The 13864-nt window shown below is 39.6% G+C and overlaps 1 protein-coding gene across 3 annotated transcripts in view; it reads left to right on the top strand.

Annotated features, from left to right (window-relative positions):
• The window catches only part of OLA1 (Obg like ATPase 1), a 103666-nt gene extending 95367 nt beyond the window's left edge, over positions 1-8299 (top strand). For all 3 annotated transcript variants that reach the window (XM_040603519.1, XM_040603518.1, XM_040603520.1), the window contains 4 exons: positions 676-816; positions 1494-1590; positions 3635-3757; positions 7748-8299. In XM_040603519.1, coding sequence (XP_040459453.1) covers positions 676-816; positions 1494-1590; positions 3635-3757; positions 7748-7849 — 463 coding nt within the window. In that variant the 3' untranslated portion in view covers positions 7850-8299. The remainder of the gene's footprint in view (positions 1-675; positions 817-1493; positions 1591-3634; positions 3758-7747) is intronic.
• The last annotated feature ends 5565 nt before the right edge of the window (positions 8300-13864 follow it).

The raw sequence follows: 13864 nt of genomic DNA, 5'->3' as shown, positions 1-13864 counted from the left end.
GATTAAGAGGAATAGGAGATTTGATTATTTATTTTAAAATAATAGTAGTGTAGTATCTAGAAGCTTTGTCCTGGGGACATAGTAGAAAGGTGGGAGAAACTAGTAGTAACACGGCCCTGTATTCATTAGCTATGGCACACTCCAAGATCAATAGCTTGAAAAAACAAGGTGCTGCTTGCTGTCTGGGAGTTTATAGGGTGTAGTGTTCTTTTCTGTCTGCTCATAGCTGCTGTAGCCACTGAAATGTTTTTTTTCTTTTTTTTAAAAAAAAGTCACAGTTAAAACTGAAGACCCTCCGTTTTACTGCATTTGATAAATACCACTCTTGGAAGTCTCAGAAAAATGTACATCCGCAGATCTACAAAGTTTTATTCAGTTAGTATTTTAGGTTGCCAGTATTTAACCTCTACCAAAAACCTAGTTATTGTCTCAAATTATGCCTATTTCTGATAGATTAAATGCCAAACAGAAACCAAGAAACAGTGAAATGTTAATGGAGTACACCTGAAGCAATTGCTGCCTGTTAATGCCTTGACCTTGGAAAGCAATACACAAAAAGATGGCATCATAAATCCGTACAATTCTTATGAATATGTATGTGCTACTTGATAATAATGAATGTGGTACAGCCATGCATGCACTACAAGATAATGTTGTGCCCTTTGTTGTCTACAGGTTGATAAAAATTAAAGAGTGGGTGGACAAGCACGACCCGGGTGCTTTGGTCATTCCTTTTAGTGGGGCCTTGGAACTCAAGTTGCAAGATATGAGTGCTGAGGAGAAACAGAAGTATCTGGAAGAGAACATGACACAAAGGTTAATTAGCATTCATTTTCCCTACACTTTATTATCAACTATTTCCTTGCAGTAATTTAATTGCTTGCGCTGATAGAATAATAAATGACAGAGTAATTACCATTATAAAGAGAGAATCTTCTCCTTTCTTTACCATGAGACAGAGTGAAAAGATTTATTTTAAATTAAGTTTTTAACTGTCATCTGTCATCTCTGTACAGTGTTTTAATTATAACATAGGTATTAGTTATGTATATTTTTGAGAAGGAATGATCACCAAAACTGTTTCGTCATCCATGGGGAATAGGGACGGTGGAGAAAATTTTGCCATAATTTTTCTGAAGAACTGTAATAAATTGTTTCAGTATCAAATTTCAGTCAAACAGTTATGCTTTCGTGACCTGGAGTCCTGAAAATTACATGAGACCAAAAGTGCTGCCTGATAGGGTGATTTAAATTTATCCCATATTTCTGTAGCCTGCCAAATAAACAAATCAAAATACTGCCTTTATGATTCTGCAGTAAAAAAGTATTTCTGAAGAGAGTTCAAAGAAAAACGCTACTGTGATTATTGCTGTGTTTAAAAGTAGACCTGGTGTCTTCAAAATGCGTGATGTCTTTCGTGTAAATTGATTACTTGGGGGATTTAGCTGTTATATGTGTATATGTTAAATGAATTGGATTCATTTTTTTTTCAGTGCTTTAGCAAAGATCATTAAGGCTGGATATGCAGCACTCCAACTAGAATACTTTTTCACTGCAGGCCCAGATGAAGTGCGTGCATGGACCATCAGGGTAAGATTCATACTTATTCATCAGCTATATCCAGTTCCACACTATTGAATTCAGATTGATATCACTGACTTTGAAGTTTGTCATGGTGGCGGTTAGCTAGTCATTACAGATGAGGTTTTTGTCCAGGATAACTTTAATTATTTGTGAGCTGCTGAACAGTGAAAGTGGAGCTGCATTGATTGAGGCAGGTAACAATTGATTCTGCCTATTACATAGTCTGAATTTCTTCATCCTGTAGAATCTGTCTACCCTCCTCCTGTGGTCAGAGATAAGACGTACCAGTATTGTGCTTGCTTAATCTGTGTGACTGGGTTTGTCTGCAGTGAAATTGATGTTGCTTTTCATTTTGTATTCACTAAGTTTGTTTGGGTTGCGGATGGTTCATTCCTCCTTTGCTTTGCTCGGATTACATTTTCAGCAATAAAAGCAATATAACATCATTATATTCCTCATGGATACACAGTTGGGCTCAAAACCCTAAAATCAGTGTGCAGTAATTCAGGTCTTTTACTGACTTTAATATTTATACCTCATTTATTTTGGTAGTTTTATATGTTTATCTGGGAACTTATGTAATGCCTAAAATTATATTATGCATTTTAAATATTGATGCAGAATGATTATAGCCATAGAGATCTACTAATTTATTCCCAGAGGACAGTAAGAGCTGGGCTGTAGTGGTTTGCCTTTGAATGTAAATATGTTATAATAGAAAGATTAGCATTGAAAAATATTTTGAAATGCATGTAGTTATAAACTCTTATCTTAAAAATTACAGAAATGTCAACTTTTGGAGGTGCAAATCTGTCACTGAGCTTTTATTTTTTGCATCAGTGTATTTAGTGCTGTGCAGTGAATTTCAGTGCTGTATTTACTTTCATTCAATGGAATTCATTTGTTTTCATTAATCAACATAATTTCTAGTAAATTTGTATTTGTATTAATACTGCTACAGATGTTTGTGTATGGTTTAGGATGTTAAACTCATTTTCCTAAAAGCACGTTTATTTTTTTAGCCTTTTTATCTCATTTCGTTTTATATGGTAACTGCTAGCAGAAGTCCCTGAAATAGCTACCAAAATAATACAAAGGCAGAAGTTGTTCTGATTCTTGCCACAGTTTTTAAAAGCACATTCTGAACTCCACTGTTTTCAGTAGGAGAAATGCTTGCTCTTTATTATAAAATTTGAAAGCTGGTTTGTCTTAAGACTGATTGTGACTATCTGTGATTTAATGTGCAAAGATATTTAGTCAGGTAAGCATCAGTGAGTAGCCATATTAACCCAATACATCTTTTATTGTAAAAACTGTGCTTTACAGTGTCAGACTCCTTAGCACTTTAACATGCTTTATTAAGCAGCCTTTAGGTCACCATTATTTCTCAAATTTCTCTCCATGGTTGTATGTGCACAGAATGTATGTCCTTGTAATTTAAAGCACGCAGTTATAATGCATTCTCCCCTATTGCATAAACTTAAATTATCTTATAATAGTTGCCTGTGAATTTTTTATTTTTTAGTGATTCAGCTGTTGACATTTTGGTAAGAATACTCATTTTGTTCTATATTAGACTGAAATAAAAATAAGCAAATATGTAGGGTTTGAGCTCCATAAATAATTTTTGATTATAAATATGGATCACCAATGAATGTTATCATTTAATTGAAATTATTTGGATGTAAGTAAAAGTCATAATTCAGATTTTTAAGTTACTTAAAAATCTTTATTTTCCTCTCTTTCTGTGTCAGGAGCTAGGGATCGAAGTGAATCTCACAACAAAACACAATCATAGCTTCTAAAATCAATACTGCTGTTGATACCTATCAGGAAAAACAAAGCTGCCCTTTAATATCCGTTGGTTTATCTGTGACGAAGGCGCCTGTCTGTCCCAGTATTGAGAATTGAATTTTGGATGCGTAACATTTTAACTGCTACGAAACAAAGTTTTAGCACATCCTGAAAGGATATCAAAAAGGAGAAACCTCTTCCCTGCAATCAGTCTTCTTAAATGCAATTAATTTTCTTCCGGTCTTTCCTTTGACAGAAAGGGACGAAGGCTCCTCAGGCAGCAGGGAAGATTCACACAGATTTTGAAAAGGGATTCATTATGGCTGAAGTAATGAAATATGAAGATTTTAAAGAAGGAGGTTCAGAAGCTGCTGTCAAGGTGAGCTCCCCATCTTTTTCTCCTCCCTTCCTCCATATGTGCCATTTTTCCATTCTTTCCATGGGAAGAAGTTCTTGATGCTAAGCGATTCTTAAGTCACCTCTAGCAATAGACCAAAATCTGTTTTCATGTTTTATTTAAGAAAGAGTTCAAATGCACCAACTTACTGAACAGGAGTGCAACTATTTCAGTATCTAAGATATGACAGTTTATGTCAACACCAAGACCAAATGCTATGCTAATTTTTTTTCTCTCTTTGCATGCTAGTGTTCAGAATTTAATAAGCTTTAAAATGAACTTTGTTTTGAAAAATTGGATTTTTAAGATGAGATAGCAGATTTTTGAATCACCTCTTAAAGGAAACACAGAAAATCTTCTAATAATGTCATCTTTTTTTGAGTTTGCAGTGAAGATCTTACAAATGTCAGATACAAATGGTTAAGAAAATATTATGTTATGAAAATGTACTTTACACACACACGGATTAGTGGATTCCAGTCCTAGGCTCTGATAGGCATAATTAGAACCTTAAAATTTACCATATCAGTATTTAATTCAATTGCCCTTTGATGTCTTACTCAAAAATGCCATGCCTTACTTTGATTGTTCAGGGTGCCAGTAATGGTTGTCAGTAGTCCACGAAAATATATTACATTGTGAAGTTTCCTAGTTGCTGTCTACTGAATAGGCAGTGAAGATATTTAATGAAAAACTTTTTTCTTGAGCTCACGTTTCTTTGTAGTGATACTTCTGTTAAAAAGAGCTTTATCTGCTTTCTCAACACTAGAGGGCAGAGACTGATTGGGTGCCTAAAGTTGTGCCCTTCTTATAGCTGACAAATTATATCTGATTTGAAGTTATTAAATATGAAATGAACTTGTACATGGCAAATAAATGTCCTAAGAAAAAGTGTTCTTTGCATTGCTACTGCATTATTTCCGCCTTCATTAAGCAGAGAAACTTCCCTTTATTTCATACACATTGATTTCTCATTTGGCATTTTCAATGTTTTATTAAGATTTGTATATTATAAAACTGCAATTACAAGCACATTGGTTTGATTTAATTAATCTCAGTATTTGAAGGTTCCTACACACTAGACTGTGTTAAAGAATTTAAAAGGTTCAGCTTTATTGTTTGCTATTTGATAGCTTGAAAGGTATGCAAAACTCTGATTTCAAATTCAGCTTTTCCTCAGTGGTATCACTAAGGAAGATCATACCGAGCAGCAGGACTTTAATAGGTTTGTTTGAACCCCAGGAAGTGAGGGAAAAAAATCCCAGTATAATTGGTTCGTTGCGGCATGTGAACTGCCTTATGAAAAGGGAAGTAGAGTTGTAGTTGTAAAGCGAAACCACAGCTATAAATAAATCTAATATTGCGCAGTCAGAAACCACTTTATGTAACCAAGATTCAAATTTTGCCAGCAACAGTTTTTGATGGTCAAATCTGAGCGTTTACCCTGGGAAGCTGCATCAGTTAGTACCTACTAAATTAATCTATAAGTATTTTGTTTGTGTATTTTTATTTGCTTTTCAGTGTGAGATTCTAAACATCAAGCTTCCATGTTCAAATTATATTTAATGATTACATTTTTACTGTTTTGAAGTATCTGTAAAGCAAGCATATTTACATTTGTTACTCATTTTTTTAATCAAGGTTACAAAAAACCTCTTGCTCTTAGAAAAATGTGTTATATTACTTTTTTCCAATTTGCATTTAATACAGTGTTTCGTGCCATACACAATACTAATTACTTTTATATTGCTGGTAAATTTCAAAATTAATTTTGGGAGCTTTTAGGAGTCAACTGAAATAACAGTGGCAATGGGAGTTGCTTGCTTTGTATGTTATCAAGTTGATCGATTTTTAAGTTTGATTTTGTGTGTGTTTAACACCAGTACAGCATAACTAATTTGATGCCAGTGCTGTGAACTATACACTGAATAGCTCTGTGTGGGCTTTGTAGTCTACAGGGATATCACATTATTAGCAATCATATCTGCTTAGGCAAAGCTGGCTTCTACAGATGGCTGCTTTCAAGTGCAAATGAACTGGTTAGACGTGTCTTGTTTAATACATACTCAAGATTCACAAATGGGTATTGATTTTTTCAACCAGTGTTTCTGATAGTGATGGAAATGGATTAAATGGTCTCTAGAGAATTTAAAGGAACACTGTCACTTTTAATTAACTATAAACTGGTAACAAAAATACATAAACTTGCATTAGTGTGTCAAAATGTATTTAATTAAAGAAGTCTATGCCACTTCAACAGCGTGCAGTAGTGTGCTAAAAAAAAAAAATCTGCATTGTTACTTTGTGGAGGTCAGTTTTTTCAACAAATATTTGTGAGTTATAAATGTATTTGACTGTAAAATATCTCTCTACCTGTGCCTGCAGCTTATGCTTGCTGACGATTTTTGCAGCACCGTTTTATTAGTGTTTATGCCATCAATTAGTCTAATTACACTTGACTTTGGGCATTATTAGAATCTTCAAAGGAAAGAACTACTAAGTCTACTTGAAAGTAAACCTTTTATGGTCTAAACAGATTTCCAGGGATGGGGGGACGAATATAAAAACATTTCCAAAGTACTATTTATTATTTGTCGATAGTGTCATATGGGATAAGGTCAGTTACTTTTGCACTGTATATTTATTGTCGAGGCTATTTTCTCTGCAGTTTTCTGTAGACTCCAGGCACCAGCATCACTGGTGACCATATTTAAATAAAGAATGACAGCAACAAGGTTATTGAGCCTCTAAATTTCTAGACAGCAATATGGGGAAATACGTTGCTTTATAGAGCAGGTTTTGTGAAAGAAAGGTGTCCAAGTTAACTATGTACCATTAATCTGATCTGTTCTACTGCAACTAAGGTCATTAGTTAACAGCTTTCCTGTAATGGGATCTTAGCATGCCACCACTGTGATAGTGTCATTGAGAATAATGGCACAGTGAGGTCTTGCATGGAAGCACTTTCTCCTGCAAGAGGAAACTTCAAAACAGGAATGGTTATTGAACTAAAGCAGAAGCTCTCAACTTTTCCATGTTTTAGATCACTTTTCAAGATAAATGCTTCTGCAGACCACCTCCCGCCCAGTCTGTCAGTCCTAATGCCACAGCTTCTCTGTAGCCTCTGTAATACTAGGTTTAATTATGATGACATAAAGACAGAAAAATATAAATTTTAATGCAGAGAGTACTGATATTTATAGATTCCTTGCCTATTTTCTGTTCTCCTCAAGTACGGCATTTTCATAACAAATTTCCTTTTCATGTCTTTGGTCTACACGCCTTCTTCTGTATCGTGGGTTCACAGCCTATCTGCTCTTCTCTGTCAGTCTGAAGCAAATTCCTTTTAAAGGGAATTTCTGACAGAAAAACTGAGCCTGTATTTTGTGCTCTTCGGTCCTCCTTATCTGGGCACAAGCAGACAAGAGAGCCCCACTCGAAGCATGAGGCGTGTACAATTGTGACTTTTGCATAGGGTTCCCATCTCTAGTTTTGACAGTAGTCATTTGTCCAGCCGCTCAGAAGTAGCTCATACGCTGTTTTAATAGCCAAGCAGCCACGAGGCAAACTGTTGCCGATTGCCCTTTCCAGCAATCCTGTTTCGGATTCCTGTTGCCAGTGTTTGCCATCTGCGGGTTTTTTAGATGAAGAAAAAGAAAGCCTGAAAGCTGGGGGGGGGAATTCTTTTAGTGTCCTTTATCTTAAGACTGGCTAGGGTTTACAGATTTACCACTGTGCAATTCAGATGGCATTTAAGCACCACCAATTCAGAGGAGGTTAAATTATTTTTGTTTCTATTTTATATGTGTTTAGAACCAAATTATGTTAAACTGACTGGTATTGTGGCTGTCAAACTCTGAAGCTGAAGTAGTACCTTTCTTTAGCAGAATGTAGTTAAATAATTACAATTTGAAAATACTACAAAATGTCTAATGAAATAACCCATTTTCCTTGTGTCTGTTCTATTTACAGGCTGCTGGAAAATACAGACAACAAGGCAGAAATTACATAGTGGAGGATGGAGATATTATCTTCTTTAAATTTAATACACCTCAACAACCCAAGAAGAAATGAATATCAGATGTTGTTCATTGCTCAGAAATAAACTGTGCTGCTTCAAAAAACATATGATTTTTCATTTAGGATGGAATATCTGGAAACAAAAAGCATACAGTTTTACCTAGGGAACGTGTGTGTCCGTCCCCCCCCCCCCCCCCCCCCCCGTGAAACCGTGAAATCATTCTTGTTTGTTTTGAATTAAAATATGGCACCTCCAGCGAACATGCAAGTTCACTAAATGTGAACAGCTTTGCATTTCAAACGATTAAGACCCTACTCCAAATTGTAGAAGCTTTTCAGGAACCATATTACTCTCATGATACTTCATTAATCTCCATCATGTATGCCAAGCCTGACACGTTTGACAGTGAGGACAATGTGGCTTGCTCCTTTTTGAATCTACAGATAATGCATGTTTTACAGTACTCCAGATGTCTACACTCAATAAAACATTTGACAAAACCAGCCTTGGTGTGTTTGGGGATGTCTGTATTGACTGACTGTGGTGTGCTGAATGCGATACGGCACCTGGTGGATGCTGATTACGGAATTTTAAGACGTGTATGATACAGTAACTGGCAGTGTGGGGCAGCTGCAATTGTATCTCGGAAGTGAGTCTTTCATGGGAATCAGAAGATTAGGATGCCAATGATTTGTCTCAAAAAAGTTAATGAATTTGTAGATGGACATTCACTGAAAGATGATAGTAAGGATAATAAGAACGATGCAGTGTAAATTATTTTTACCAGAGAAAAAAAAATTATGTAGAAAAATCACGTTATCTTTGAGACTGAAGCTTTTTTGCTCAAATCATTTTGAAAAAGTATTTCACTCTTGCCTTGAGCAGCGGTGCCTGATGTTGTGTGCTGTCCTCTCAGGTCTGGTTTTCAGGCCAGCGGAGTGTGACAACAGATAGTGTTGTGAAGGAAGAGATCGTGCTGTGCTGGAGAGGTGAGTTGTTCTGCTGAAATAAGGTCGCAGCTTTGAGTACTTTTTTACCCCTTTGACCATGAGGGAGGGCTATTCTCTTTGAGTAACACAGAAAAACAAATTGTTGGCAGAAATGCTGCCAAGTTTGTACTTTTAATGCAAGCTGTAGAATTGCCCCTATTTGCAGTATGTTTAATGTATTTCAAACAGCCTGACTTTTTCTGAAGTGCCCGTGTGCCTGTGGTTTCAGCTACAGATTCAGTGGGGTCAGGGCTGGGTGAAATGCTGTTACCTGTGCCTTGTTGGTGTGCCAGACCTCTTGTGTCGCTGTGACATATTTGCTTGCTATAAACTGTGAAAAAGCAACTCATCACTGGCTAGCCTCCCCTCTGTGTTTAAGGTATTGGGAGCGCTGGTCAGGTCCTGCTCCAAGGCTTCCCTTGAGATGCTGTCTTTGAGCTTCATTGCTCATTTCTGAAAGAGTAAGACGTGGGTCAGCCAGAGCCACGAGGCTCATTGTTGAAAAGTTGGCATCATGCCTTTAATTGCACGGAGAAGAAAGAGGGAGGGCAGATGACTTCAATACGTAGTTGTTGATTTTGTTTTAAAGAGTGTCTCCTTTTTTCATGGTGGCAGGAGGGGGGACAACATTGCAAAGCAGGGAAATTAGGGCTTCAGATGTTTTGGAACCCTTGAAATTCTCTTTTGTATCGTCTCCCCGGTGCAGCTGGTATTTGTTCGTGGCGTTATTTTGATGTTACATAATTGAGAAAAGATTAGGACCACCAAATCTTGTGTTAAAAAGTCAAATCCGAAAGAAAACGGAGCCTGCCTGTTTCTCTTGGAAGTCAGCAAGGTGCTAGTAACAGAGAAGGGCTCATGCTGGGTTTTAGACGCAATGAAAGGTGAGTGAGAAGTGGAGTGTATGCGTTGGTGAAAGAGAAGTAACCTCTTTACTGCACTAATACCCGCTGAAACGTGTCCTGTCTGAAATTCGTTATGGTTTCCAAAATATTCCTGTGGTCCCTAATCATTTCATGTCAGCAAGGAAGTTGTTAGAAAGGACAGCACAATTAATGGATTGCTTTGTATTTTTGCATCTCTTAGTTAGATTTAATAAACCATATTTCTTTAGATTTGAATGTGTGTGCTTCACAATAACCCCCTGTTCTAAAAAGAAAAATAATTAAAAATTGAACCAATTTGTTCATAATGGACAGGGTTTTTTACAGTTGTTACAATATTCTGAAAATAGAAAATGAACTTAACATTTGCCACATCTTTAAAAATACATATTCTATAATGTTTTGTTTCATCTGATTAACTTGCCTGAATAGTTTATCTTTACAGCTGTTTTAACTAATGTTCTTTTAACTACTGAAGCTAATCAATTATTCCAGAATAAAAACAAGTTTTATTAAAAGAAAGAATAATCTGATAAGCTCTGTTACTCCTATCACTGGTGACTGGTGGCAATGGCCACATTAAATCTGTGCAGCCTGTGTTTCTTCTCAGTGGATCTGTGCATTTAAGATTTAAAACTCCTAAAAACTCGTAGATAGGTAGCAAGTTTCAAGCACCCTGTTTTTAATAGAATTGTGATTTAACTTAAGCCAAGCACACGTTATTTATGCATTTCCACCTGTGCAGGTGACTCCAAATGCAACGCATCCATCCTACTCATGTTTGCTATTTTAAGAAAAAAAAGTGAAGCCTGCCTGCATGCTTTTCACTGTGTGACCTGTACTCACTGGTGGTAGTGATGGTGACAGTGAGTAGGACATACTTTGTTTCTCCAGGTGGAGAAGGGTGAGAAAACATTGTAGGCACTGCTCTTTCAAAATACAGGAAGTAGGGAATTTTGCAAAGGAGGAGAACTACTAACCCTTCCTCTGAACTTGCATTCCTGAGTGCCCAGTAGCCGTGGCGTTGATGGCATGTTTCTGGGATTAAACAAAGTGCTAGTGGGATGGGAAGATTGCTGCTACCTGCCTCCAAACTGACCACAAGAGAGGGCCTGCAGGTGGTGTGGAGGTGTCGGTGAAAGCAGCAGTGCCTGCACTGGTACTGGGGTGGCTCTGTAGGGGTGGATCGGGAGAGCAAAGCAGTTGGCACTTCAGACCATTGAGAAGCACACAAATTTAGCTTTTGAAGACTGTTTGTACCCGCAGATACCTCCCATGTAGGATATATTTTCTGTCCTAATTGGTGTTTCCCAGAACAGCACAAGGGGACCAGGCTGGGGCTTTCTGTATGGATTAATGTATCAGATAAAGCATCATATTGTTTCCATAGTACATTACTTAAAGTAAAATGGGTTGTGGGTACGCTCAGCGGTCAGCGATGAACTAGAAATGGCTGCCTAACTGCCTGAAACTCGGGCGTGTTCATCCAGCTATTTCAAAATCCAAGTAAACATTTTAGTAGGACTGCAGTCACAGAGGTGCAGCTGGCCATCTCGGCTGCCGTTTGAGCATCCTTGGGGTCAGCACATTGCGCAGAGGAGCTGAAGGGTTTTCACATCTTCATAGAGCCAGTGCTCAGGCTAGTGTGGGTGGTAGGCTAAAACAAATACTACAACAAACACTTACTTTACATTGTTTCAGCTGCGCGCTTCTGGCCACAGGATGATGTGGGTGCTGAAGGCTGGCAAAGGTTCAGAAATGCTTGGCTAAAGCCACGGGGGAAGGAAAAAGGGGCCGACTGGGGAAAAAGAAACCCTGTTAAAAATGAAGATGCCACCTCTGCACTTGGAGTGTCCTTAAGTCACAAATTGCTGGAGGCTGGGAGAAAAACTGGTATGTATACCTTGTCTCTGTCAGGCATCTGTTGGCCGCTGTCAAAATCCAGGATGCCAGCCTGGATGGGCCTGTGACCCAAAGCAGCTGGCCCAGTCTGTGCATCTGACCCAGTACCACCCTTCCTGCCTCCTCAAGTAGCTTTTCTTCAAAGCCTGTCCCCAAACGCCAGTAAAGAGCTTGATCTCTTTAATGGCTTTCCCAGTTCTGCATTTTGATTAAAATCTTTATTTGAAAGAAAAAAAATTAAATTAATTTCATGTTAATTTGCTCTTTCATTGACTGTGCTTGGCCCTGCAGAGGTGGTAGCATTATCGTAATTGTTGTAAATTATTTACCTTCCCCGAAGGATCCCTTCATACCTGCTGCAAGTTTCCATCTGCCTTCTCCCTGTCCTCACCCACGTCAGCCTGACCACGGAGGGTCTTCCCAGATGGCGTGGGGCCTGGCTGGCCACGGGCTCGGTGTGCCAGCGTGCCTGCTTCGGAAACGCTGCGTCGTAAGCCATACTCTCCTTTCTTCTCTCCCACGGAGCAAGCTTCCAGCTGGAGTGGCTGCTCCTGCTTCCCCAGTGGTGCCTGCCGTGGGCAGGGGCAGCTGGGCTGAGCGAGTGCGGCATCCCCCGGCACAGGGCGCTCTGCCTCTGCGCCAGCGAGCTGGCGAATAACCCTCACGGTGTATCAGGAACACGCTTTCTCAGTGCAGCCTTTTATGTTCCTGTGGCTGCCAGGCTTGTTCCAAGTGTCCTCACGGAGCTCTGTCGGTCCTTACCGTGGCGGTTGGCAGTGATGCCACGTGCCCCGTTCTGTTGGGTGGTTTAAACACTGAGTGTTTCTTCTACCAGGTGCAGGGTAGGGCCGTGAAATTGCATTTTGAAGAGGCAACGTGTGTGGCAAGGTTTTCAGTTTAAAAAAATTTTAGCTAAATTTTAACATTTCTCTCATTAACACTCAGCTCATGGAGGGTGAAGGGGGGGGGGGAATCATTAGAACTTAGTAATTGTTTAAAACTAATAATCTCTAGTTTTAATTTTTACTCCCCCCCATACTAATTCCATATGTTTGATTATGCTAATCCACCATTTCACTTCAATTAAACCAGGAAAACCACTGGAGGCTTTGAGGGGAAAAAAAAAAAAAGTAATAATCAAAGTAGTGGTATTCATCACAGAATCCCAGCAGATTAAATAGTGGTGTGCTGGCTGGGCTTTGAAAGTTTCAAAGTAAATTCTGCATTTTAAGGCTGTCTTTGAAGCAGTTATTTCTTGGCTTCTATCTACAGGTAGTGCCCATTCGCAGTCCATGGGAACAGACACATATGGTAGCGTGTTGCATATTGTGAAATAAGTTACACGTGTGTGCTTGCTGTCATAAACTGATGATTTGGTAGGTGCCTGCTCATCGGAGCTCATTACGGCTCTGCGCGGTTACAGAGTGCCTGTAGCGTTTTATTTTCTACATGCAAAATGTATGTGCTCAGCACAGAAAAATACCCTACAGAAAATAAAATCTGTGGCTGTCGCAAGAGCACATGTGATGTGTAAGTTAGCAAAATCCTCGGAAAGTAAGTCCCGGAAAGTAAGCGGGCTGGCAGACCTGGGCTGGCTGAACTGGAGCACCGGGGGGTCCTGCCGTCACGGGAGGGGAAGGTCTCTGGCTTCTGCACTGGTGGGCCCCGCGGGCAGGGACTCTGCACAACAGGGGGAACTGGAACGGCTGAGGTCGCGTACAGGGAGTGTGTCCACACACAGTGAACCACACGCCAAGGGCTGTTTCGGCGAGGGTAGGGATGGAGGGAGTACTGCTCTGTGGTGACTTATGGTTTTTCCGCCAGTGAGGCAAACCCTGTGGCTCGGGTGGGAGTGGGGGGAGTGGGGGTGGGTGTGCTGGCTGCTGCCCAGGACCCCCGCTGCCACCGCAGCCATCCCCCGACTCGCCCGCAGCAGCGCCTCCGGCTCTGAAGTTACGGTTGAGTTAAGCCTGGACGTGGAAGTGCAGAGTTAAAGCCCAGCTTCTACTTCTCACACCGAGTTGACTTGCTGGATTTTGGTGAGCCTAATGATTGTAGCAGTGTGTGAGGAGGAGGAAAACTTTGTGAGGGGGATTTGGGAAACCCGTTTGTGAGGACCTTCGCCACCCCACAGCCACGGATGCACGGAGGAGCTGCCTGCAGCGGCGCACAGCTGGCGGTAAGCACGTGGGGCCCCACGTTTGGTACCAACTCCTGACAGCAAAGAGAGCTAGGTTGCACAAAGAGGTTCGTAAAGTCTGATTTATGGCAAACACGTAATAATTTAAAAGTT

Source organism: Falco naumanni, chromosome 8, assembly GCF_017639655.2.
Source record: "Falco naumanni isolate bFalNau1 chromosome 8, bFalNau1.pat, whole genome shotgun sequence".
Classification (NCBI taxonomy): domain Eukaryota; kingdom Metazoa; phylum Chordata; class Aves; order Falconiformes; family Falconidae; genus Falco; species Falco naumanni.
Note: the sequence above shows the minus strand (reverse complement) of the source record. Positions and strands in the feature narration are given on the sequence as shown.